The sequence below is a fragment of the Sceloporus occidentalis genome, unplaced genomic scaffold (assembly GCF_023333645.1).
Source record: "Sceloporus occidentalis isolate IW3139 unplaced genomic scaffold, rSceOcc1.0.p SCAF_47, whole genome shotgun sequence".
Taxonomy (NCBI): domain Eukaryota; kingdom Metazoa; phylum Chordata; class Lepidosauria; order Squamata; family Phrynosomatidae; genus Sceloporus; species Sceloporus occidentalis.
In genome coordinates, this window is record NW_028317027.1 from 2,692,224 (window position 1) to 2,720,104 (window position 27,881).

The window sequence follows — 27,881 nt, forward strand, 5'->3', positions numbered from 1 at the left end:
ATTACATACAAAATATTAATTTCAGACATGGACAGAGGCTTAAGTATTAGAGCAGGCACAGAGTTTGGTAAATTGCTGGTTTTTGACAGAGCACTAGATTTTTAGTAACTCCAATACATGAAAAGACTAATGACTAAAAACTGTCATGTTACACACAACGAGAGAGAGAGATACATGCAACAAGTAACTGCCAACCAATGGAAGCTCAATTAAACTTAGAGGTAAATGTAAGCGGAGAGTTTCTCAAAGAGATTTTTTGTTAATGTGAGCGCAAACTGGGTGTCTCACTAGTCTGAAAGCAATGCAGCATCCAGCATCAGATGTTTCAGAGTGTCAACATTCTTCTTAAACCTGTATAGAACCCAGACATCTTGATATCAATAAGCTAATTGCGCATTTAATAATGTGGCTTCCCTTCAATATTGTAGGTCTGTACAGCATGTCCGTTTCACATAGCAGTTTTTGCTTTGATGTCATTTTAGAGATTACGAAGCAGATTCCAGCCGTTGTTCACATATTTGTAGTACAAATCTGACAACGTAAAATTGCCCTGGCAGTGGTCGAGACCAGCTGCCAACATTTAATTAATCAGTTATTGAAACTACAGCCTCACTAACAGGATCATAACAGCAGGGACAGTTCCACTGAAGTTAATATTGTACTTGCCAACTATTGGCACTATCAAGTCTATTTAAGCACAATGATGTGCCATAGCAGGGCAAAGGGTTGTTGAACAGTTTGATCTCTCCCATATGTGTTTTGCGTCTTTGCTTACATGCATATATCAGTACGTACACATCTGAGATGTATGACAGCTTCTGTAATAAGGCACTTCAGGTTCTTGGTTACCAGCAGTTGATCTGTTAATGGAGAGATACTCTGATGGTAACCAAGCGCCTGTTTAGCGCCAAGAGGCGAGATTATAAACCAGGTAGAAATGTTGCTCATTCATTGACACTGTGTGGTATCTTCAAAAAAAAAAACAAAAAAAAAAACAATAATTAACAAAAATAATAATGTTTTTAAAGTGTGTCTCACTCTAGAGAAAAAAAAAATGTCTTCTTATCAATGGAAAAAATGAAGCAGAAGAAACCCCATCTATGTATGGCATCCAAACTCCAAGTTTAAACCTCTGTCATCTGGGTCTCTTACGGGTGACAAATATTAAGACACGTCTAATTGCTAGTAGGCGATCTTTCAAGGACGTCATGGCCAGGATTGTCAACTGTGCCTTGTTTTCAAGCGGCAAGACTGCAAGCATCCACCAGCACCAGGCTGGACCACTTGGATTGCTCTGGAAAAGAGAATATTGGCATATGAGACAAATTATTGTTGTAGGCAACATTAACCACCTAAGTTATGCCTTAATGTGCCAGTGCAAGACCACAGCATTCATGCATAAAACAGCTGACATAACATACAAGTTAGCAGTGGGTCACACGAGATACAGGTTTTAGGCAGTATAACATTAAAGCTAATATAATAATGAGACAGTATCAATATATACTGAAATGTCTCACAGTTTGAGGGGACTTAGACAGTGATTTCACACTTAACACATGTACAAAATAACATGACGCTGTATGCAAAGTTTCCTACAACTAAAGTCTTTAGCATGAGGATTTCACATGCGTGCGCATTTGTCTATCTTTCCAGCATAACACGGTTATGCGTATAGTGTTCTGAACAGCACCAGAACCCTGGGGACAACTTTGGTTCCTAAAGTTTGCTCACAGTGAAAGTGCGTTTAGTGGTGTGGAAGAGTGTTTCAAACTACTCTTTGCTGAACAGGTTAAGCAATTTTAATCATTTTCTAAGTAGCAATACAGTCACCGAGAAACCTGTGCATCAGAGTTACTAAAACGTAGGTAGACAGAAATGTAGAACTAACCTGCAGCTCAGATTCCTTGCTTGGCATTGGACCAAAATGGTTAAGAATTTGTGCTTTCAGATTGTCCTTAAGGGAGGTAAACCACAGGAGAGCTTGATCATACACAGAGTTGTGAAGCACAAGTAGCTCTTCGTATTCCTGGCCCTCCACCTATGTATGAACAGTAGGACAGGGTGGCTTAGTATACACTTGCACATTTTGTAACTAGCTATGGCAGAATTCCATGGGCAGGGGAAGGTTGCCACTTTTTGGCCTGTAGGCAATAAAAGCCAAGGGACCCTGTGGCCCTTGTTATGCATATTACATGACAGGAATCAGTGTTCATATTCCATCTGTAATATCTGTATGACTTTGTGTTCACTTGACAGTTTAACTTGTGTGTACATTGGAATCATTTAAAGGGGAAGATTCAGTAAATGGACCTTGATGGTATCACAGCACTTGTAACTTCAATGTTGGATCATTAAAATTGCTGTAAACTCACAGGAAAACACAATTTTCTGTCTACTGACAGAGAAACACAAAGCAGCACAAAAATATATGAGGGAAGCAAGTACACACAATGAGGGAGACAAGGCATGTTCAGGGAGACGCACAGAGAAAAGTGTGCGACTTGTTACAACAAGAATCTACTTTCCACGACAGCTTATCATCATTGTAGAAGGCAGCATTAGACAAGATTCATTGTCTTGCAACCTCAAAACTCCCTTGCTTAATTAAGCAAACCAATAGTAATGTACATTTTTAGTTTAATAATGTATATTTAACGGAACTTCCATACTTTAGTTTATTACCTTCTTGTCTTCTAGATATTCTATATTTGCAGTATGGTAACCATCTCTCTGTCCATGGCTAAGAACCTTAAATCGACTCAAGCCAACAGTGTCAACCACTGAACGACCATCAGGGAAAAACTTTACATCTCTGACACGCAACATACACCCATAATCTGCAAACCTGAAATAAGAACGACAAAAATGTTAAACTCAGGGGAGGAAATTATATCATAACAGCGGGTCACTACAGTATGTAGGAAGTGGGATTGATAACCAGCCTCTAACTACATCAACCAAATTGATTTTCTATGATTTGTATAAATCCACAGAAGTGAAACTATAAATCAAGGTACATACCCTTTTAACTCATCAGCAATGCACATGCCAAATTGTTTGGTGCCAGTTTCCATGCTCCTCCTGATCATCAGGCGATAGCGGGGCTCGAATACATGAAGTGGACATGGAATGGTAGGAAAGGCCATTGTGCACACAAATATGGGAACATCCTTATTCAAGCTGTGTTTTGGGTTAAAAAAGACTTTTAATTAAGCAGCAATTCACAGAAAGTTTCATTAAATATTGCCTGATCTCAAAGTAAACGTTAGAGGTTGAAGATGGAAACATAGAATTTGATGGTTTTAAACACCATTCGGTCCATCTAGTGTGCCTTTTCTTGATGTAAAGACTAAAACCTTGATCAGTCCTTGGTCTCAAACTAAATCAATTAACCACAGCAATCAAGCTGAGCAGTGGATTTACTGAAGTGCCATAGCCTCAATGAAGCAGATCGGGAGATATACACTTGACGCCTTAGCACTTATGATTGTGTTGCTGCAGTTCATCGATTTTGTTGGTTTATTGCGGTTGGAGTCTCCGCTGCCATGTGCACTGCTCAGTTGGTTTTGGAGTTGATATCCTGGTTCCTTTAAAGTTTTTCCTCCATCTGAGTTTGCTTATCATGTGGTTTTTTCATAGGACTTCCTATTCATGTTTTTATTCCCTCACTGTATTACCCTCTACCGCTTATGCTGGGGGCTGTTACTTTAATGAGAGGGTGATAAATAAGTGTAAGAAATCCTTACTTTACATTTAAGCCTCTGACACTCTAAAGATACAGGACAAAGCAGTGTACAACAGCTAATTACAATTCTAAATTATAGAACCACATGAGGAAGGTTTTATTTACGGTGTGAAGACCGGTTGTTAGAGTTCCACTGATTTTGTATTGAAATAACGTGTATACCCCCGTGACCTCTTAAAAAAAACAAGTCTCCCCAAAATACACCCACAACTCACTCATGAATAAACCCTATGCGTCTAAAGGGTTAGAAGGGGAGTCGAGGTCAAGTAACATAAGAGGTGATGGGTAAAAAGGCTGACATGATACTGCTAGGAGTATCATTGTGAGAATGATCCCATGTTAAGAACCAGTGCATTGGGCCTTTACCTTTGCTTGTTTGTGTAACATGATGAGTCTCACCAGTAAACGGAGAAGGGAAAATGATTTAAACAGCCATTAAGCATATTATAACCAACGCCAATATGACAGCTGTGAGACCTACAAATGTCAAAGAAAAGCATAACATCACAACAACTTACTTTGATAACTCCTTCATTTCCTCATCGTATATTCTCTTTCGATCACTGTGCTCCTCCTGCAGGTACCGCGTTATCAACTCCTCCGTTAGCTGCGTCTTTTTGTAAGCTCTGTTGGCCAGGTACTAAATCAAATACAGGAACAATCCTTCCATTAAAATGAATGCAAACAAAACTTTGCTTAATGTACCAGTCACTGAATTCTTTGTAGCGAGACTGATAAATAGTGTGCAGCAGCAAAACAAAGATTGTGTGAAGTTGTAGGTGTAGATACATTTATTTCAGGAACACAAAATCTTTAAAATTGTTAAACTTAAAAAAAAATTAAAAACACAACAATGCCGTTCCTAAAAACTATGAATGACCTCAGACTTTTGGAAGTACAAGCGCACACTTTAATTATGAGAACATAGAGCTGCATTATGATTTGACTGGCACGGTACAATTTAACAATGGCAATTCCTGAAAAAAAAAAAAAGTGCAGGTATAATTGTATTTCCCCATAATGTGCGGTTGCCGGACAGGGATGAACTCTTTTGCAAAATGATGTAAATTACACTGTTGCGTATATATAAAAAATTAAGAAACAAGACAAAAACCAAAGACATGTTTGAATTAGTGCAATAGAACGTGTGAATTACACAAACTTGCTCTACTGGTTAAGTTAATATTTAAACTGCAAAGCTATTCTAACAGCTTTCGAACCAGACAGGGAGGAGTGTCAAAGCCAACTACTATGCTACTACCGTGGGCATTCGCTGTTAGTTTTGGCATGGGGATATCCTATGTTATGTCGATGCACGGCCCTTGCTGGGGTCAGCACTCCATGTTCTACCAAGCAGGCCAGAATTAGACCATTCCATATAAGTACAGGTGGCACTAGACATCAGGCTCCATGTCTGTCTAGAGGCTCACTGACCTCCAAGTAAAATTCCGTCCGAGAATAATAAACAGCAAGGTCCTAAGTTGTAGCTACATAGCAAACCTGCCATAAGAACTGCTAGGATAAAGCAGCTGATCGTCTGCTATCTGTAGTCAACATCATTATAATGGATCCTGCCTCTTTCCTGACCTGCAGTTATGGTGGCCCAGTGCAATACCCATTTATTAATAACAACATACTGCCGAATATTGCATTCAAGGAAGCTTAAAATTGATGAATACATGTGTAATACTGTAGAAGCTATGGGTGATCACTCTAAAAAAAACCCCATAAAACAGTGTTTCTAACAAGTAGGTTTTCAGTTGGACAACCGTGTCCAAGCAGAATATATTTGTTTACTGAGGTCTATGACCTCATCCACCACAGAACAGGAAAAAAATAAGAAAATAGTTTGTCTATAGTACAAAATAAGCCCAATGAAATGTAAGAAACTGTAAAAGGGTTGAAGAAAATACCAAAAAATTTAACTTAGTAATAATTGTATTCCCTTGTTAAATATTACTATCCAGTAAACATTCCCACATTTAATTTAAACACATTGAAGATCATTTTTAAGTGCTTTTATTTTTGCTATTAGTGCTGTTTTATGATAACTAAAATAACTAAAAATAACATTTTCTTTATATGCCCTTTTCTACTGTATGTTTCACAGAATACTGCCACCTCTTAGCAAGTCTACCCCCTTAAATGGTGGCAAGTAATCTCTAAATATTATGAATATAACATTTCTTCCACTTACCGGTGATAGATTTTCTTTACAGAGTGGACAATGTGGGTTGTGGTCCAAGCATCTTTCAAGGCATTTGAGGCAGAATGTGTGTCCACAAGGAGTGGTTACAGGCTCATAAAACAGCCTAGAGAAATTAGGAATAAAGGACGGTGAGAATCATTTCAGCAGCATTTTGAAAATTGTGCAAAATTAACATGATCATAATCTGTGCTTGAGACGAACTATATACACAGACAGTAGTAGCTCTTTCTGAGTGTATAGATTATTTCAAGAATGGAGCAAATATAATTTATGCTTTAAAACAGACTTGTTTTAAACAATGCAGGTTTACACATGCCTACATGACCAGAAGATGGCACTCTAGGGTAGTAGAGACAAGCTCAGATGACCAAACTGATTTACCGGTTTCTAATTTGGAGAGCTGAAGCACTATTTCTTCCTCTGTAAACATACATGTGTTGCAATTCCTTTGAACTTGCTCTGTAAAAACCTAACAGAAGTACTTACTGAGGAAGACAGACCTTTATTCTCATTTACAGGACTCCCTTTTTTAACTTCTGTCAAAATATTCCTTTATATTTTCTCCTTCCAATTATATATCTAAAAAGTTTTATCACTTTTTTATTTATTTTTTTTTTACTAATCAGGTAATTTTCTTCTCTGTGTGCATTTAACAACTCCTCCCTAAGCTTAGCTTTGTATTTGCGCTCATCTTCTTAATTCTAATTTTGCATCATACATTACATACACCGGTAAAACATGTGGAAAACTGGATGCAGCTTTCTGTACATCCGTACCTAGTTTGCTCAACAACTTTTTAAGTAGAGTTATTGCACTAGGAAGAGACCTGAAGTAGGTCACGAATGTTGTAACTTTCTCCAAAAAAAACACAGCTCCCACTGTGATGTATATCCATAAAACATTTTAATAAAGCCCGTAATGCATCTGGGTTATAATTATGAAGCCCATAATATTAGGCAATACTGAACCTTTATTAATATCAGTTGTTTTGGTTTTTTTACCTATTACAATTTGCCTTTTTCAACAATTAAATAATATGAAAACAATAGGTAGTAATTACCATTATTTCCTTCAGGACACACAAGACAATGATCAATGTACAGAAAAGTAAATTGGCATATATATTGTGTTTTACTTCAGAAATGTTAAATTATATCCTAGTGCAGGGTTTAAGCAGCTTTTGAGTTTAGAAGCCGGACAGTCCAAAATCCCAGGATTAAAATTGCCTACCACACAGTACAATACAAAATATGTGCCAACATTATCCCTTTTTACCAGTTGTGGCTCTGCCAGCCTACACATGGGTGAAAAGCGCTGTACTAGCCAGCTACAAAAACAAGATGGCGGACAAGATTCACAATGTATAAAATAAGAAGGCACTATTGGACCAATTAAAATTCAATAATTTACATGAAATGCAACAAGTTTTTAAATATATAATCACACCTCATGCAGAGGGAACACTCAAAGTCTGATGCATCCACAAGAGCTACAGGAACCTCACTGATTCTAGGCATCGTGGCAAAAGGTTCACAAGCAGACTCAGCATCTGCTAACAGAAAAAAATGATTAAGAATAGAACAGTAAGAGGACATTATACAGACACTTGTTTGGAGCACCAGTGCATACTACCTCAAAAATGACTTAGAAATCTGTGATAAGCCAAGGGTATTAATCAATGCTCTGTGTTATCCACAGATTTTCACTCCTGTGTCTTTAGTCTTGGTTGTCTCCTTCGATCTCCACTTTCTTTATCTTATAAATCAACAACCAACACTAAACACACTTAAATTGCAGATTGCAATTCATAGCATGCATAATGTATGGACAATGATGCTCATCCATTTCTAGTGCTAAACTAGGTTGAATGGCAGGCGTATACCTTTCTTTATAATCTTGGCAGGGTTTTCTAGACTTTGAAGTTCCTCTGATGAGTTGGTATGTTTTCTCTTGTGTCCAGGACCAGGAAGACAGGAGAGAAACTTCTGTGACTTTTTAGCTGGCAGGTCCAGGAAATCTTTAGATTGAAGCACATCAGATTCCAGGAGAGATGCTTTGGTTAATCTGAAAAGGGAGTCCTGAAGAGCAGACAAAACGGTGACAGTCAATGGCACCAGATTCCTATTTCCCAATGTGGCATTTCAGAATTGGGTCCATTTCAGTGCAGGCGGTTATGTGAAAAAATCTATTGTTTTAAATACACGTTATTTACTTGCCAGTAAAATATACTGGCAGCTAGTTAAAAATATGAATAGAAGGCAACCAGAAGGAAACCAGGTTTTTTTTGTTTTTTTTTTTGTCATTTATGACCCTGGCACAGAAGTGAACCAGTGTATACTTTCTCCAGTACAGCACTGCACACACGTTTCTGTGTAACATCACAGCAAAGGCCCTCCCTTTGTAGAACAACTAGGAGCTTTCCGGCTGAATGAGATATTATAGGATTACCTTCTCTCACATTTCAAACCTATAACTCATTTAGATTTCCTGTGAAGTCATATGGAGGAACTATTAATACAAACACAGTGCAAATCTGTGTTATCAGTGTCAACATGATTAAACAACCTAGCTACACTATTTCTGCTGTAAATTCTTCAATCATACTGTGTAAGGAGTGACATAAAAAGGCTTTGTTCACAATTTTGATTTTGTACCTTTGAACATCCCGCCGGAGGGACATCTTCCACAGATGGTGAACTGCTGGTGCTGTTTAGGAAGGTTGATTTCAGCCTTGTATAAGATGCTGGAAAACAGAATGGCGTTCCTAGACTAGCCTGGACATTTTCAAATGCAGGGCACAGCATGTCACACATAATCTAAGAGAAAGAAATACATATATACATGGTTTAGAGGTTCTGATATACTTTGTTTGAAGTCTAAACACAAAAGAACAAAACTTTCAGAAAGCCTTTTTCCTATGAAAACAGTTTCTATGAAAAACAACCCGTGTGCTGGTTGCTTACGTTGCCTATGCCAAATTCAAAATGAAGTATCCGGACAAAAATTGAGAATAAGGCAAAATGTTACTTGGTTAAATAATTTTTTTTTTTTTAAGCATCTGGGCATTCAACAGTCTTAAAAATTATGTTTATCTCTGCACTTACTTACAAAAGCGTTAACTTTGGCAGACTAGTTGCAAAACTACATTTACAGCGGTACAGAACGTAAACACATCAGCGAAAAATGGTCACGGTATATTGAAAACATTAATAATCTAAAAATAAGCTTTAATTTAACAACCAGTACTTGCTCAGTGGGACAGTTTTAGTTCTGATGAGCATATATGCATTGGGGTTTATCTATGAAAGCTCAGTTTGCAGGAGATATGTTTTCACATCAAAGACTTAACTATACTTACACATACTACCGTAGATAAAAAAGCCTGCGCTACCACGGATGGGATGATAATTCTTACATATCTGAAAATCTCTTTGTAAACAACATTTGGGGTATAAACATATGAGGGTACCAAGTAATCCTGAGTGAGAGTATGAAGAATTTTCAGCCTTTTCAGCTAAAGCGCTAGAAAAATTCACATACACTTCTCCTGGACTAAGTACAGGTTGGGACAAATATATTCCAATCCTACTTAAAGTCTGACCCTAACTTTTGTAAATGTTTCAAAATAAAAGGAAAATCACTTTCTGAGGGTGCCAAACGGACATGGTACCAACAGTCAGGTGAAGGTCCAACAGTCAGTCTGCAGGACGTTCCTGGCTAGCCCTGTATTGTGCATTGTTATATAGTTCAGTTCTTGAAAGCCTCCTCATCGATTTAATTATCCATTACACAGGGACTGCCATCTTTACTTTGGAGGCCTTTCACTATGCATAATGAAAACATTGGGTTGAAATCACAACTGTCTGCAAACTTTGGTTTTTTTTTATTAAGGTTTAATGTTTGATTTAATGTCCTGTCTATGTTTAAGCACGAATATTCTTCCAATAAATATCTCTGTGCGGCAACGGTCATCTACATTTTATCTCCATATAAATAAATATTATTTTTCTGCTGGGTTCTGTACTATTCTAACAAGCTAAGAGGAATAAGAAAGTCTTTAGATCTCTGCTAGAAAATAGAGGGCATATCCTTAAATGTGATGGTATGAATGAAATCTGAAAGCAACCTCAATGCCAAAGGAAATGTGAGACTTTGAATTAAAACCTATCACAGTAAAGGCCCATGGAAAGGGTAAAATTTACATATGCAAGCTCCCCGGGTACAAGAAGCTTTACCATTTAATTTAGAATCCCATACTCTTCTACTTGCAAATGGGAGAAAATGACTCAGAGGGGGTAAAACATACATTATAGACATGCTGCAAATGGTAAAAATGGCACAATCACCATGGTAACAAATAGAATGGTCCATTCTTTACTACTTTGCAGCAGAAATGATCCCTATGTGTCACCCTTCCACGTGCTCAATGGCTATAATCAGAGGGTCATATCTGCAATAGGGTAAGTTATGATTGCTATACACTGTGATTGCTATACATTGTGCTCACACATTGTGTGACGTATAGCAGAGGCGGTTTGCAAGGTCCTGCCTGAAAGAGCTTTTCAGTTAAGAACAAGATTGAATATAAAACAGGATTTTAGCTCCCACACAGCAGGGGGGAATCGCACATGGCTTATCCCAATGCTAGATCTATTCTCTTGCAGGAAGGTATTTTCCTAGAATTCTCCAGTAGGTAGATTAACCCAGAACTGTCAGGATGATTCCACAGGATCTACCGCGATTCTTACCTTGTTTTAGACTGACTGGAGAGGCCTGGTTAAATAACTTGGAATAAAGCCAACGTTTAATGGACCACTAATGAATGGCATGAACAGTATATATCAGCTGTGATAAAATCGTGTGCCCCCCAAAATCTGGAATCTCCAAATCTCAATTTAAGGGTTAATGAGACCTCAGCTGTGTTAAACATCAATAATACAGAGAATACATTGATTAAAATAGGTAATATAAGTGTAGCGTATGATATATTTATATACTTATACATATGTGTATAAGTCTATAAATCTATATTATGTTACCTTTTGTGCTTCAATCTTCATTGAACGCCATTCAGGGTTTAAGGCAACACAATACAGAAACTCCTTCAGCGCATCATCCGTTCTTCCGAGTCCAGAAAGAGCTTGTGCTTTCACGTAATGTCCCTGCATACACAGCAACGTGACATGCTTTAAAAGCGATTAACTAAACATCATGTACCACACTTTCTAAAAATAATCCTCTCTATTAAACTAGCACACAGGATTACATTAACTGCAAAGGACATGATGTTCTTAGGAGACAAAAGAAATGAGAATTAAGATGAAAAAGTATGAACAACGACTTGCTGCGTTGATAAAGGACATGGCAATATACATAGGTATATTTAGAAGGCAGAATGTCTGCCAACTGGTGTATTTATCTTGAGGGCAAATGCAACTTCAGAATGCTAGGAGGCAAAGGGCATTATTATTAAACTTGGTAAAAGCAACACAGGGATTACATTGATTAAGAAGGCATTTGTTTGGCACTCCACCATTAGTGTGTGGGAATGGTGCCATCGGTCTGCGTTAGTCCACTTTAACCATTTGGGCACAAATAAGTGTCACAACAGAAAGCAAATTAGAGTACTGTGAATATTTCTGCCACCAATAGAGAGAAAAGACATTAATGCTCAATTTTTTTTTCTGGCTCTCCTGAGGCCTCATTTGTTCTGGTCTTTTTGGTTAACCAAGCTGTTCACTCAGAATCACTTTTGCACATACTAGGTGGGCCAATGGACTCTAAGGCCAAAAGAGGCAGAGCCAAGAGGATCTGTATGCATATTTCACACAGAAGATAAGGATACTGTGCTAATGCTTAGATCGACCCCTCCCCCCAAAAAATTGGCATGACTGTTCCTTTAGTGGCTTATCTGATACACCTCTGGGTAACAAGTCTTGCATTCCATACCAGTATATACAAATAGATAGCTATATCTGGGTGCAATATCAGTAGTGCTCGCATTAACAGTAGAGCTTTCACTTTGAGCTAGCCTCGTTTGGTGGGTGACCTGGCCTGATGAAGTTGCTGCAGGATGAGCTGGATTAGGTCTACCCTGCAGAGCGGCACCAGTGGTTGAGAGCACTCTGCTATTGTTGACACTGTACCCTACAATTCAAGGAATTAAGGTTTTTCTCCATGGATCAGGACACACCCGTGGTGTGTATATTTTAATCTGTAAGCATCTAACATTTCTTTTCCAAGTTTCCAACCGTCTCTTCATCTCATCGATTCCTGGCAAGTCAAGATGGAGTACCCCAATCGTCTAACTCCGACTCTTATGCTTCAGTTATATTTTAATCAGCTGTCTGGCACACAGAGCAAATGCCTGCACAGCAACACAAACACCTGAGCTGCTGCTCCAGCCGGGTACGGCCAGTCGCACACTACATGAGCATAATAAAGTAACGTGCGGAAGTGCGTATCCAGCCGCGGGCCGCACTTTCATCATCAGGCTACTTTCAAGGTAAATTAATACAGTCAAGCTCATGCAGCTTTTAAAACCACAACTTTAGACACCCTATGTGAAAATTAAGTGATTCCTTAGCAAGCTTTTTTTTGACACACTATATCAAACATAATATGCCAGGGATGGTGTTACTCTTCCAATGGCCTGGATTGCCCATAAAAAGCTGTAATTCACAGTAATTACTAGTATAGGCACACAGTGCAGAGAGGGGAATTGTATCTCAGAGCTGACCTCTAAATTACATTTGTTCCAAGAGGCCCATAAATAATCCTCCTTTAATGACCTCCCTTGCAAGATAATTATTGCCAGAGGAAAGTTTAACACACTCCAGTCTTCTGAGGCCCTTAAATCCTTGAAGTGGACAGGGCAGAAAAAGCCAATAATGCAGATGCACTGATTGCCAGAAGACTACAAACCCTTTGACAAACCTAAAGTAAAAATTCGGGGGGGGGGGGGGGGGGGGGGGTTAACCTTTTTTCTCTAAGGCAATGCTTCCAGTTTTGTCTAGTCTATATGATGGCTCAACGATGCGATCAGGGCCGGCCCAAGGCAAAATGCCGCCTGGGGCGAATTTTAAAATGCCGCCCCCCCTTATCTACCCTTCCTCTCCCTCCGTCCCTGCCGCCCCCCCTTTCTCTACCCTTCCTCCGTCCCTGCCGCCCCCCCTTGTACTTACCTTTCAGCAGTCCTGCGGCAAGTCTCCCTGTTCGGTCTCGGTGCCGGCTTGTAATGCTGAGCGCCGGAAATCTTCCGGCACTCAGCATTACAAGCCGGCACCGAGACCGAACAGGAAGACTCGCCGCAGAGGGGAGAGAGAGAGGGGCGCCGAGCGGGTACTGACAGCTTGGTAAGCGAAAACCACTCGGCACCCCTTTCTCTCTCTTTCGCTTTAAAAAAAAAAAAAAAAAAAAAAAAAAGGGCTTGGTTGCCCCACTCGGCTCCATTGTCGGGCCGGCCCTGGATGCGATACCCCACTAACTTTAGTACTATTGTACAGAAGGTGCTCAACGATTTGCATTTATCAAGACTAAGAACGGCCCAACCCGAACGCCCAAGCGATGCAGCATCCTCAGACGAGCTGGAGGTAGTAATAAAAGAACTGCAGCCCAATGCCTCATATTCACTCTGTTTCAAACCTCTTACCGTTCATACCAGACCTACCTATATTAGGCCTAACTCCAATACGAGAGGTATAATTGAGAAAAAAAAAAAGAGTGGAAGATCAGCATATTTGCCAGCAATATTTTGTTGTCTTTGTAGTTTCGTAGGCAAAATGAAAATATCACTGAAAGGCATCGTAATAAATAGATGTAAAAGTTACTAAACCAAATGTATAATGCCATGTATAAAATTATATCACAAATAAGTAACAATCAAAAAGATCTTATCTGCTCACTAAAAAGATGCAACGGCACATTGCATCTTAATAGATTTTTTAATAAAAGATATTTGACCATTCAAAAGAAATGCCGAATCTGTAAGCAAATGCATTAAGCATTGCACCACCTGAATTTTCCAAAAACTGATTTACCTTAGGCCAGAGCGGATGTTTTTTGCACACAGTGTCTGCGTCGTACAAAGCTTGTTTGAAGTTTTTCATAGCGGAGTGAAGTTCTGCTCGTTGTACGATAAGTAGGGAGTCACAAGGTGCTGATGGGGGAAAAAAATGAATGTTAACATTAAACTTTGATGATCAATACAAAGGCAAGCCTAAGAAGACCCATAGGGCATCTCTAGATTGCAAACCACTTTGTGGATCATGATGGCGATGAGATTTATAATGTTTTCAAAGGATGACTGGTCTACTTTAAATGCCAACTATCAATCTCTTCCATGAGTACCAATGGCACGTTTTGAAAGTTTTACAGAAAACTGATTATTTGACCTTTTAAGTTCCTTGGATCACCAACAATGAAGATATACAAAAAATGCTTTGATTGGGGAGCCTGAAAAGAAACAGTTTCAGAAGTCACAAACTCACACAGTTTCGGACTGGCCAGAAATAGGCACATACTTCCCTATTATGAAGGAAAAACAACGTGCTGATCCTTTCAATCAATAGACTTTGTACAGAGCACACTGCCTTATATTTAGAAAAGCCTGCGGCATACTGGGTACACACAGCAGTGTTACTGTACACCACAGTGTGCCCATTTCTGCTTATGGCGGGCTTTATACTTAAACAATATTAGCATGAATGGGGCACAGCGCAAGATGAAAATAAATAAAACTCATGGTAATACAGGGAGGGGATCCATAGATAAAGTAAATCAAAAGTAATTCAACACTAGACCTGAGCTGGCCCTGTAAAATACATAAGCCAATGAGTGATGAGGTCTTGAAAAGAATTTACTAATTTAATTTAATCCTTGGCTAGCCAAGCTCTTAATGCAACAGGGGCACACATGCATATATACATATACACTATATGGGCAAAAGTATTGGGACACCTGACCATTATACCAGCAGGGACTTTGATGACATCACATTCTAAACACATAGGATGTTAATATGTAGCTGCCCCCCCCCCCTTTGCAGCTGTAACAGCATCCATTCTTCTGGGAAGGCTTTCTACAGAGTTTCGGTGAGACTTTTTGCCCATTCATCCAGTAGAGCATTTTGGAAGGGGGTTTATGTGTGGTGTGTTACTCTCCATCAGGTCAGGAACTACAGGACAGAGACCACTATGGGCAGTACTTGCACTAGGGCTGCAACTAACGATTATTTTAATAATCGATTAGTTGGCCGATTATTTTTTCGATTAATCGGATAAAAAAAAATGCAATTTTTTTTCAATTTAAAATAATGTAATAAAAAACGTACAATTTACACTTTCATCTCTTTATCACAATGGCCTCTCTCTATTCACCTTCTTATTTTACTGACATAATAATAAAAGCTACAAGAACCCAAACACGGTGTTTCTCAAACTAGGTTTTAATACAAAGTTATTAGTAAATATTAATTCATATGTTAACTATTTTTCATATTTAATAAAAACTGAGAAAAAAGCCTTGTTTAAATTTTTTTTATTTACCAAACTGCCCCCGGTTATGCACATCTGACCCCCAGCTTGCCACTCGGGGCAAGAGGAAGGGTAGATAAGGGGGGGCGGCATTTTAAAATTCGCCCCAGGCGGCATTTTGCCTTGGGCCGGCCCTGGGAAGGCAGCAGCATGGCCGATAATAACTGAGAGGTTTAGCAGTCGGAGCAGCGGAGGAAGCCGACTTTAGCAGATATACCGATTCAGGGTACTGAGACCCGTTACACACACACACACACGATAGCTAAATGGGAATAGACCTATACTAGCCTTACAATTGAACACTTTAAACAATTCAACTATAAATTAGTTAATGGAATCCATGTAATATCATTACTCTGTAAAATAATTATATTGCAAATCATACCCCAAAATGTGCCGTATGTATAACATGAGGAGGCTATGTTGAACAAAGGCAATATACAGAACTGCCAGAAATGCCTGTCTGTTTAATCCAGAACAGAGAGAGAGGTTCCGAGCACAGGAGCAAAGCAGCAGATTACAGAAAAGCCTTTACCAATCACTATGCCTCTTCATAAAGCTGTCTCCATGTAACCTCCTCCAGCCTGTGCCGGCGTTCCCTCTTTCTAAGGACACGTGTGGCAGATGGAACGGCAGGATAACAATCACGTTTCCAGGGAAAACGTGAACGCAAAACCGTACCGGAGTGGAAAGGAAAAAAATTTTCTTTATCTAAAATGCCCTTTTCAGATGTCAATTAGGGAAAGAGTAGCCTCCATCTAATCCTTTCCAGAAATAATTATTTTTTGATAATGTAATATTTTCTTCTGGAGATACTTAATTGCCATGTGATGCAAAAGCAGGCACTGATAAGTTTTACGCCATAGAAAGTGTGTTTCTGTGTTTTATTTTAATTTGATAAAATCAAGGTAAACAAAATAACAGTTCATTTGCTTAACATAACAGAGAGCCTACGTTTATTAAAGAATATACTTAATGACAATTTACTTGTTAATGTCAACAATGTCTTAGGTCAATCATATAAATTTGATTCTAGAAGAAGCACTTTTGCAGTGCTGCCAGTGCTTTCAAGATGTCCCCTTCTCATCTCATAGTGACATATAGACATCTAGGATCCAAACAACTATAACAGGTGCATTATACATTTTAGAATTTTATTTATTTATTTATTTATTTTTTTAAAAGCATGAACAAAACATTATAAAGATAATATTGTTTTACAATGTCCATCTCACATTCTGCTCGATAAGAGATGTCAAGTGACCCATTGTTCGGATTCTGAGCAAGAATGGTGAACAACCTATTTAACTTGGTACAGTTAAACATCATCTGTTTTTTTGTTTTTTTTTTGCAGGGCAAAAAAGTGCATTTTCAATTCAGTTAACCCATCCAAGCACATTTGGAAAATAATGCAGAGGACCCAGATAACCATAATGGGTTTTCTCTGTAAATTGTGCCTGCTTAATAATTTCTTATCTGACAAGCCTGTTTTGCAGCATGCTTTAAAGCTGTATTCCAGAATTATTGCCTTTGTGTCAGTCATTAGGACTATTCCAGTAATCCACCAACCTAGAACAACTATGTGTATACTCCATCAATGTTCTGTGGCCTAATCACACATTTAATCCTGAAGGTAGATGGTGTGTGCTGCTATGTTTATTAATAATGCTACAGTGCCCTATGCAACACCACCAACAAAAAAAGTTTAGGATTAAAAAAAAAGTTCTGAAAAATCACGCTGTGCTAGCCAGGTCCATATGAATATTTAACAAACGCACACGCATGATATCTTAACACATCAGCTAGAAGCAAAAAACAAACAATATGGTTAGGATTTTCCAACTGTTTCTCCAACATCCACAATCTTGGTGTGTCTTTTGAAATTTTCAAGGATACAGCAGGACAGCAAGTCTTTACTTAAATGTCCACACACCACTATTGGGGCCTTCTTTAAGGTGGCTACATTCAGCCCCTGGTGGCAAGCTCATCCAAATGACTTTCTCTGTGATATTCAGGAGCTCTGAGAATGCATACGTAGTTAGTAGATCCATGATCATGCAAGAGAAATCCAGACTTTGGCATGTTCGTGCTCTCAAGTATAAAAGGAGTTTAGCCAGGCAGCACCGCTGGGGTTAATTTAAAGATACAGTATAAAAGTAACATTGAAGCGGAACTTGACTGCTCCTGTCTCGCAAAACACTTTTAGGCAACAGTATCATAAATCAATCACCCTCACTTATTTTAGAAACGGTACTTTGTTGAGCGAGGAGTGAGGCACGGGAGGCCATTTCAGAAGCTTACATGGAGGATTGCCAAATTTCACTGCAAGCGTTGTGCCAACTTATGTTTTCTGCAAAACATTCCTCTGATTTAGCGATTACTGTTACAACGTACATGGTAAGACGTAGAATTAACCCCTCCTAAAGGGCAGCAAAGCTCTACTAATCACTGTACTGTTAACCCATTTACTGCTTACTTCAGTAAATGGGTTATCACTATTATTTCTTCTTTACTGAATAACATATTACGGGCTGATTGTAATTGTATTGTCAGGAATAATCAGAAGTAGGTCACTACACCACATGCAGGCAGAAATAAAGACAAATTATAAATAAACCAGGAATAACAAAGTATGTAGGACAAATCTGTCTCAGAAAAGCGTTGTTTTTTTAGTAGAAGCAAAGGGCGATTAAAACACGGAATCGTGATTTAAAAATAAAAACCTCCATCTGCTCTCACTGGTATACAAAAGGCAGGGAAGAAAGACAGAGCCGATGTTTGTAAAAGAGCTGTATCTGGGGCAGACAAAGGGACTGTGGTGGGTGTAATAGCAGTAAGTGAGAAATACTATACCAAGTAGGATTTATTGATAAATCTATCAGACTGCACTACTTGTTCAAATATAAATAAAACATTTGTATCAAATCTGAGTGTATGATTTGGATGCGAATAGCCCATGGACATGGCATAACAGGTATAACAATTCTTTATAAAAAGATAACATTAAAAGTTTTGCTTCTAGACAACATTACAACATTATGTAGCAGAAGTGCTTTTATTCTAGTTGACCACAGAAGCGGTCCCGTAGATCCACTCAAAAGCCACCATAGTCCCAACGCTTCCTCCCTAGAGACCTGCAGGCCTCAGGTGGCGAGCAGCAGGCGGCATGCCAAGGCGTTGGCTTGTCCCCGTAGCTGCACAAAACTCTACCTTCACTCAGGTGCTATTGCGCTTGGGAAGTCAACCAGGTTCTTTATATGCTTAAAGATATAGACTTGTAGATCCCCAATAAATATATTATTGTGCCTCCTAGTGCTGTAGAACACCGATATGTCATTTGTTCCTGGAATCTTAAAATATTCCCTTGTACTATCGTATCCACATATTTCATGAACAATCCCTTTTCTTGTCCAAGACCCATGTGTTAAATATATAAAAATAAATAGTTATGTATCCGTTTGTCTGTCAATTGTCATACCCCCTGGATATATGAAATATTACATATTTATGCAGAAATTTTTTTTTCTAAAGGAACTGCTTGTTGTTTTAATCATCACCAGCACTTTAATATTGAGTCTATGTTGCATGAACTCCAGTTCGTTTTACTGCATGCAAACATTCTTTAGTTATTGGCGTTCAACTCCTCCCCGGGCTGTCGCTACTGAAAGGAGGAAGCATACTGTTGTATGCTTCTTGTGCACCCATTAGAAGTCCTAGTCAATGACAGCTGAATTGAGGGAAGATTTCCAGTCAATATTTCTTAGAAACACAGACTGGTCTTGCGGAATTAACTTTGCAGCAGAACTGTATAGTGGTAACTTTTATTAATGTACCACATGCCGTGATATATAATTTAACTATGAAACACATAAGCAGAAGCTACTGCTATGTTTTTTATAAACTAATTTAGTTCTTTTAATAACACTGACAGATCCTTTTACAAGTCTCAGGACAGACTGGGAGATAAAGTGTTTTAGGCAGAATTAGCCTAGATTACACCTTCAGCACAAAAAAAAAAAAAATCTCATTGAGAAAATGTAATCTTTGCTAAATCACAGCATGTACAGTGTTGTGTAATGCATCTCACCTTTCAGCGGGTTCAGTCTCGGGATGCTAAATGGCTATAATTATAACTGCATGACTCACACTTAATTATAAAACACATTATCAGTCTGCTTTATATAAACACCACGGAACGCTACATTCAGCGGCAATAAAAAACAAAACAGAAACTCTAGAAACCTATAATCCCTCCCCTGTAATTAATACTTTTATTCATTAAAAGTCTAAATGCTAGATATAAATCTTTAATGTTTCATTTTTTCCATTAATGACATTAATAATGAAATAGTTTGCATCCATAATACTGTCTAAAAGAAGGCAACTCGCAAAAAGATGCCAGAAGAGACCTGCACTAGAATTCTACCCAACCAATAAAAAAGTAAGATTCACTGTCACCACTTATCCAGGCATACTAAAAATAATTTTTTGTTAATATCAGACTTGTGCATATGGATTTGCACAAATTTGTATTCACCCCACCCCCCCCCCTTAGCTTTTTTCCAATTTTTTTGCATTCATTACAACCAGGAATTAAAATTGATTTTTATTTGGATTTCATGTAACAGACATACACAAGTCCAAACTGAACGGAAGAAAATATTTTTTAAAGTTAGAAAAAAATAACAAAAAACAAACAGAAAAGATGTGTGTGGATATGTATTCACCCCCTTTGCTATGGAGCCCCTAAATAATATCTGGTGCAACCAACTACCACCACTGAGAAAGAGGCACCATGATACCACGAAGCTCTACAACCAAGGAGCTCTCCAAACAGGTCAGGGCCAAAGTTGTGGAGAAGTACAGATCAGGGTTGAATTATAAAATATAAATTTCTTCCAAGAAATGGCCACCCACCAAAACTCATGGACCAGGCAAACAGGGCATTAATCAGAGAGGTAACAGAGACCAAAGATAACGCTGAAGGAGCTGCAAAGCTTCACAGCAGAGATTGGAGTATCTGTCGATAGGATCACTTTAGATGTACATTCCACAGAGCTGGGCTTCACAAAAGATAGGCCAAAAAAAGCCACTGCTTAAAGAAAAAAAAGAACATGCTCAATTTAAGTGCGTTTTCCATGTAAATCCAGGACAGAAATATGGCTTCCAAGGCATGCAGAAAGCAACAGTTTTCGCTGACCTTAATACCTTAAAACCAGTTCTAACCATCACAGTGAGAACAAAAAGCAGCTGCCGGTGTACTGGAGACCAGTATCTAGCGAGGATACAGAGTTACACCTGCCTGTCACACCTGCCAAAGCTCCCCAAATCCATTACCTGCTCGAAGTTATTTGATTTACTCCTACTGGACGAGTTTCACGACGCAGTGATTTAAAGGTATGCCTATAGTGTGCCAAATACAGGCCTGGCCTTCTATTCTCCACTGCTGTATGAAGCTGGCTGTGGCAGGGAATGAGACTAGTTACAATGTAGAAGAGCAGGCGCTTGTCTGTCACAATTATGACAAATGGACAAAATGCCTAAACATGTATGTTGCTTAACATGCCCCACACCCTTATACAAATACTGGCAGTGCTTTTCCACCTAATACGCTGACACTTGTAATGATAACTTATAATGTGAAAGATTTGGCCTGGAACATTTAGTGAATGTTTGTTGCCATGGAAAGTGAAAAGGGGTGGGGGTGGGGTTACTTCAAATTAAAGGGATAATCTGATTCCCCATAAACAAAGAAATGATATTCAAACAATATGACTTTGTTACCAGTATGGAAAAGCCATTAATGCTGCAGCTCTCCCACCTGTTTTCCAGGGTTGCCTGCTTGAAGCAGCCAATCACTGTCAGGAAAGCTCTCCCCATGAAATCAGAGCTTTCTGGGCATAGGTGGTGGGTCTCGACAGACCCCCTGGAACTCTTTTGCTTAAGCCAGAGCTGGCTAGCACCAGGTATTGGATACATACCGCAAGCGAGAAGTGCATTCTTGTGAAGGACACAGAAAATAATTAGCAAGATATAAGGCGATGCTCAGCTATCATATGCAAAGTGAATATGAAAGCTGGAGTGTCCTTTTAATTATGAGCTCTGATTACAGAGGTGAAGAAAGTTTGTTTCCAGGGTCTGTACTTTTTGAAAAGTATATAAATAACGTGTTTGTGATATATTTGCACTTTATCAGCCCCAGCTGTACACATAGATACTGAGAATCTTACCATGTAGAGAACGCAGACTATAAACAATTAGAGTAAACAATTGATAACACTATTGACATTAACTCCACATATTGCTTTAAACTAGGCTAAAGGTTAAAAAGTGTCATTGCTCCAGAAACCCATAACTCCACAAACACTGGCTAAGAGGTGACTTATTACTTTCATTCCTACAAGGACAGCGACAACACAAAAACAAGATGCAGATAAAGCTGAAATCTAACAGATTTAATTGTGTACGTAAAATCTATTTCAGGATGGAAAAGTAGCATCAATGTCAAAACATGGTCAAGGGTACTAAACTGGCTAGCGATGCGAGTGGGAAACATCAGCACAAGATCTAGGACAAGGGGTAGCTGGAAAGTAGAATTATGGTTCTCGTGGCGCCAAGCCCAACGCAAATTTTTTGGGGTATGATGGCCCACCTACCCACAGGGAAATAATTTGGTTTGGAGATGAATAATAACAAAAAGAAAGAAAACTGTTCAGAAGATTAAAAAATATATTTACATCAGCCAAGAAAATGTTAACATTTCTTGCATGGTGCAAACTATCACTGGCAAAACGACATAATTTGGAGACCTTTAGTAATATTAATACTGCTGCTACTGTAACTAGTGATCAATGTCAAATCTGAAATATAATCTGTAATTTTCCCCAACCGTACATTTGCAGTTTAGGAAATAAACGTATGTGATGGTGTTTACAAATTAAAAGTATACAAACAACCCACACACACAGTCCGCAGTTCACTTACTCCACAAACACTGGCTGAGTTAGACAACAGAGGTAGCTTGTTGCTTACTTTTCTACAAGGACACAGACAACACAAAACATGATGCAGACAAAAACTAAACTTTCTGATATCCCCTTACTGTTGCCTACTGTAACTGGTGAGTAATGTCAAATCTGGATATAATCTGTTGTTTCCCCCCAACCTTACATCTGCAGTTCAGTTCACTAAATAAACCTATGTAATGGTGCTTAACAATTAAAATAAGTAAAGTATAGGCACACACTCAGGGTTTTGTTTGTGCTGCATTGTGAGTAAGAGCCATATGATTGAGCAAAAGCGAGGAGGAGGTTTGGGTGTATTATCGGTTTGTAGGTCAAAGCGTCTTTCTTCCTGTATACATGCAGTCTGCCAGACAGTTTAAATAGTACTGTTCAACAGGACACACCTAACACAGAAAACTAATCAAGAAGAAATATTTTGCGGGGGCAGAAACTCACATTTTATATGGGAGAACTGCTTCCTTTGGGTTTACAAAGGGGGTTCCCATAGGGGACTGAACACTGAGCCAAACTGACACAGATTTATACTTAAAAACTCTCAGCCAAGCAACTTAAACTCAGCCCAACCAATTTCAAATATGCATGGACCACTCTACATGAATGACCGTATGTATGTATGTATATATATACAGAAGGGCTTGACAAATTTGTTTTGAATCTAGGAGCAAGCTAAAAAAAGTTAGGAGCCATGATTTATTTTTTAAACTAACAAAGTTTTATTTTCAACGACAAAAATAACAGATCTTAAATTTACACGTAAAAAAGACTAGAACCAAACATCAAGGGCATTTAAGTTATGCAGTTTTATTCTTATGTGACACACCAAATTTTCTATATATTAGTGTTTTTCACTTGGCTTTTTGTGGCCATGAACATGCCTTTGTCATTGTATTTGTATTTGTCACTGCTTTGTCATTAACCCCTCCCTTGTGTATTATTGCCCAGCCGGGCCCCCTTTAGTATTGATTAATGTGTTCCACCCCACAACCTTGTGTATTGCCCCCCTTTGTGCATTTATGCCCCCACACCCTTGTGTATTGATTTATGTGATGCCCCAGCCAATCCCCTCCTTTGTTTATTGATGACCCCACCCCTTTTATAGGGGTTAATGTGATGCCTTCCCTTTAGTATTAAATTATGTGATGCCCAACCCTTTTGTCTATTGATGCCCCCACTGCCATGTGTATTAGCTCCAGCCACACACACACCCCTGATTTTGTGATTTCAAAACCCGGCCATCCCCCTTTTGTATTATTTAGGTTATAATGATGCTCCAAGGGAATCCCCCCCCCTTAAATATAGGTCCACTTTCCTCGAACCCCTATTTTTTATTTTTAAATTAAAGTGGCCGGCGTGCACACACGGCGGTTTTACCACCTCACCTCGTGGCCGCAATACATGAACGTTGGTCTGCCAGCCCACCCGATGGGCCAATCCGTGGTCCGTCAGACCAACGTTCACGTGGTGGGGCTGCGAGGTGAGAAGACCGCTGTGTGTACATGCCGGCCACTTTAATTGTATTAGGCTCACGTGGGCCACACATTGAAGTCCGGCGGGCCGCACGTTGGACGCCCCTGACCTAGGCGCCAGGACAAAATTCGCAGTCGCCATGGCCACTGGGATTTGTCAAGCCCTGAATACAGTATGTGCGTGCATGCATGCATGAATGTACATCCCTACTTGTTAAGAGGGGAGGGGCCAAGCCAGCAAGAATCCCCCTCCACTTCCTTTTGCGACCAGAAGTACTTTTGTATTGGATTATGGATAATGTATGCAAAGGGAGAGACTACCTTAGCAAGCCAGAGTTGTGGCTCAACCCACTCTAGATGGTACTAAAGAATATAGTTTTGTTTTGAGGCACAAAAATAAAAATGGGCACTCCAGTGTACACCTGCAAATAAATTCTGAATACTGTATAGGTTAATATGCATTTGTATATTGAAAGGAAAAAAACATTAAATATCACTTTTAGAAGAAGCAACACCTCCAGGCCCCCCCCCCGTTGAAGAATTTCCACACCTGTTTTGGCAGCCAATCACTGGCAGGAATGTGGCCTTGATTAAATCAATGAGAGCTATTGTGTGCAGGGATCTCGTTAGATCCTTTGGAACGCTCAACCAATTCAGTGTTGGGGCTAGCTGGCTGGTGTGTAGTATAGTATGCAAGCAGGAGATATCTTTGGCCTAACGCATTTCCTGGAAGCCAAAAAGCTAGGGTGTAGGAAAATTGTCAACGAATTCAGAGGGAATTCTGATTAATACCTTCATGCAGTAACAAGGAGTAAAGTGAAGTAAAGTGCATATAATGGATGGATTGTCCCTTTAAGCTTATTCCACTTAATTGCTACATAATGGTACAGAACTACCAGCATCTACACATATCTATGTGACGCAGCATCTTAGGATGGATGTAGTAGATGCAACACTGCTGTTTAGGATGTGAATTTGGTAAGTTATTTGGCACAAAACCTAATTTATTATACATAATATGTACCAAAGTATTGCAAGGCGCCTTATAAATGGTTGCAAGCACACACAAAAAAATAAAATAAAATAAACGTTGATTCCATGTCTGCATCAAACTACCGTCCAGTTTCCCCCATCTCCTCTTGGCATTCAAATCGCTGGAACTATAAACTTACAGTCAAAGTTTCTCTCTACACACTCTGCTTGACCCTCTCCGATCTGGTTTCTATCCACAGCATTCCACGAAGACCACGCTCATTAAAATTACTAACAACCTCCTAACTGCTAACACAAAACACCACTTCTCACTACTCTTAGACCTCTCTGCAGCCTTTGACAGAGTTAATCACCCGCTCCTTCTACAAATCCTTCATGCCCATGACATCATCAACAACACAGCTCTTTGCTGGTTCAAATCCTACCTCTTGGACTCTAGAGTTTCCACTAGAACTCTCCCCTACAGCTATCTGTTGGTGTTCCTCAGCAATCAGTTCTTGGACCACTACTATTCTCCATCTATACTGCATCCCTTGGACAACTCGTATCTTCTTTGGCTTCCAATACCACCTATATGCAGATGACACTAATCTATTTCTCCTCTCCCGATCTTTCACCATCTTTTTCTAAGCCAACTCACTGTCTTTCTAGAATTGCATCATGGATGGGGTCGCATCTCCATCACTTTTGACAAAGCCACCATCCAACCAACCGACCATGTTCAATGCCTTGGTGTCGCATTTAACTCTGCCCTCTCTTTCATCCCTCACAAAATCCTGTATTCCCCATTACTCACACAAGAAACAAAAACAAGCATATTACTACCTTCCTTTGTGATATCCCGTTTGGATTATTGCAACTCCTTACTAACTGTTCTCCCCTTCTCCCACTTTTCATTGCTTCAATCTGTCCTCAACGCTGCAGCTAAATTAATTTTTCTCCGTTTCTCATCTGCCTAAACACTGTGCCAATCACTCCATTGGCTCTGCATACCCTTCAGAATCAAAATTCTGACGCCTGACCTAAAGAGCCCCTAACAACTATGCACCCCCCTATATTTCTACCCTCCTTTCCAAGTACATGCCTATCCACCCTCTTTGTTCCTCTCATGGCCTGTGTCTCTCTTCTACCATTGTTAATTCTTCTCATTCCCACATTCAGGATTTCACCCATGCTGCACCCATTCTCTAGAATTAACTCCCTTCAATGCCCTTTCAGACTTTCTTCCTCGTACGCTACTGTCCTAAGCAACCTGAAATTTTTGAGAAGCGTACAACCTTTCTTCTTGACACTCTCAGCCAACATCCTAACCGAGCCACCTGAATGACCAACAACCTTTACAGATGATCTTGACTCAACCAACTCATCCAAGCAGCCTTCTGCTGTTTCACCATCCCCGATTCGATTGTAAGCTTGCAAGAGCGGAGCCCTCTTCTCCTTTTGTACTAATGTTTGTCATTTTAATTTTACTTACTCTGTTGTAACAGTGCTATAGAAAGATGCTCTTGCCAACAAATAGAATACATTGTTTAAAACAATGTTATTTAACACACATATACAATGAGCCTGAGCTATTCACCGCTACACACACGGTAAGATTCCAAAGCACTGTTTCTAGTACCATCAACTGAATGAATGAATGGAAATTAACACCTGTAGGCGTTAGTATAACATGACAAAACATACCCAATTCCAAGGCTGTGTTGAATTTCTCCAATGCCCCAACAAAATTCTTCTCCTGTCTCAAGTTATCCCCTTCCAAAGACAACCTTCTTATCCTGGTCCCAGCACCAAGCCATTTCTCCAGCAGGTTACACAACACCACATTCACCTTCAATCCTTCGCATGATGTTGTAAGCCCCTGAACCATATTGTTACACCTGCTACGGCAGCAGCTGCAGTCCAGTGGCTCTTTTTCACACAAGCATCTCTTACAGAAAGTATGTCCACAGTTTAAGGTAACAGGGTCCAGGAGCAGCAAATTGCACATAGGGCATGAGAATAAGTCCATGCCTAGGGATAATCCACATGGATCTTCTTGGGTATTGGAGTTGTGGGGGCATAGGGCTTCTCGGTAATGTTCATTAGGGTTATCATGGCCCCCCTTCACTTTAAAGCCTGGTAATTTAAGCTCTTTCTCTCTGATATTTAGAGCAATGCTACCTACCAACAATTCAAGATCTCCTGGGTGAAGCTGGCCCAACATCGCCGCTTTTGTGTAAGAGTCCAAGGCATCCGCAATTCGGCCAGCCAGAGCCAAGGCATCCCCTTTACGAAGATAAAGAGACCTCTCGGGCTGGGGGAGTTCATCCAGTTGAGAGCCATATATCTCTGCCGCCAGATCAAAATTTCCTGCTCTGAAAGCCTCCTCTGCCACCCCTAGCATCTCAGAACACAGGCCTGGGAGGTCAAGGGGCAAAGGGTCTGAACACTGCATGGATCTCACCTCCATTGTGGGAGACTGGGTCCAGGCCTTTCCCCTACATGATATCAGGACAGTCAGGAGCTTGATGGGAGAACAAAGAGCTCGGGGAGAATTGTCTTACAGCCACACATCACACGAAGCCATGACCGCTGTCACACAGGCTTCATGCTACATTCGTGTTACAGTGACAGAATGGTGCTGCTGTCGGTGGGGTTAGTCTATTGTTGATGAGAGGTGCTACCGGCACGCTGCTTTGTTCCCTGAGAAGTGCATGCTTAAAGTGTCAGAGAGCCAGCCCACGCCACGCTCCCCAGATCGGGTGCCAGCCGCTGCCCGTGCCACCCACAGACTAGGTACTCGCTATACCAAAGTTGGCACATGGTTATCAGAAGAACAGCCAAGCCTTCCCTGACACCCAGGACAGGTGGTGGCTTTTGAAGTGAAGTTTCCCTGGTGTGGCTTCCTCCCCGGAGTGTCCCGTC

General features: G+C 39.7%; 1 protein-coding gene across 1 annotated transcript; it reads right to left on the reverse strand.

Moving 5' to 3' along the window:
* Positions 1-1,135: 1,135 nt before the first annotated feature.
* On the reverse strand, positions 1,136-27,426 carry LOC149289206 (LON peptidase N-terminal domain and RING finger protein 2-like). The gene is made up of 12 exons (XM_089490870.1): positions 26,661-27,426; positions 13,997-14,115; positions 10,997-11,119; positions 8,612-8,773; positions 7,840-8,035; positions 7,404-7,509; positions 5,946-6,060; positions 4,267-4,388; positions 3,025-3,183; positions 2,686-2,848; positions 1,892-2,041; positions 1,136-1,294 (listed from the first exon to the last, which is right to left on the reverse strand). Exons 1-12 carry the CDS (start codon positions 27,424-27,426, stop codon positions 1,136-1,138), a joined length of 2,340 nt encoding a protein of 779 aa, XP_089346996.1.
* Between the last annotated feature and the right edge of the window lie 455 nt (positions 27,427-27,881).

What these genes read in the sequence shown, in the direction of transcription:
- LOC149289206 (XM_089490870.1), bottom strand. Translation starts at nt 27,426, where the DNA reads ATGGAGGTGAGATCCATGCAGTGTTCAGACCCTTTGCCCCTTGACCTC. An exon ending in TGAAGATTGAAGCACAAAAG is followed by an intron (nt 8,774 to 10,996) that starts GTAACATAATAT and finishes TCTTTCTCTTAG; the next exon opens with ATTATGTGTGACATGCTGTG. An exon ending in GAGTGTTCCCTCTGCATGAG is followed by an intron (nt 6,061 to 7,403) that starts GTGTGATTATAT and finishes TAATTTCTCTAG; the next exon opens with GCTGTTTTATGAGCCTGTAA.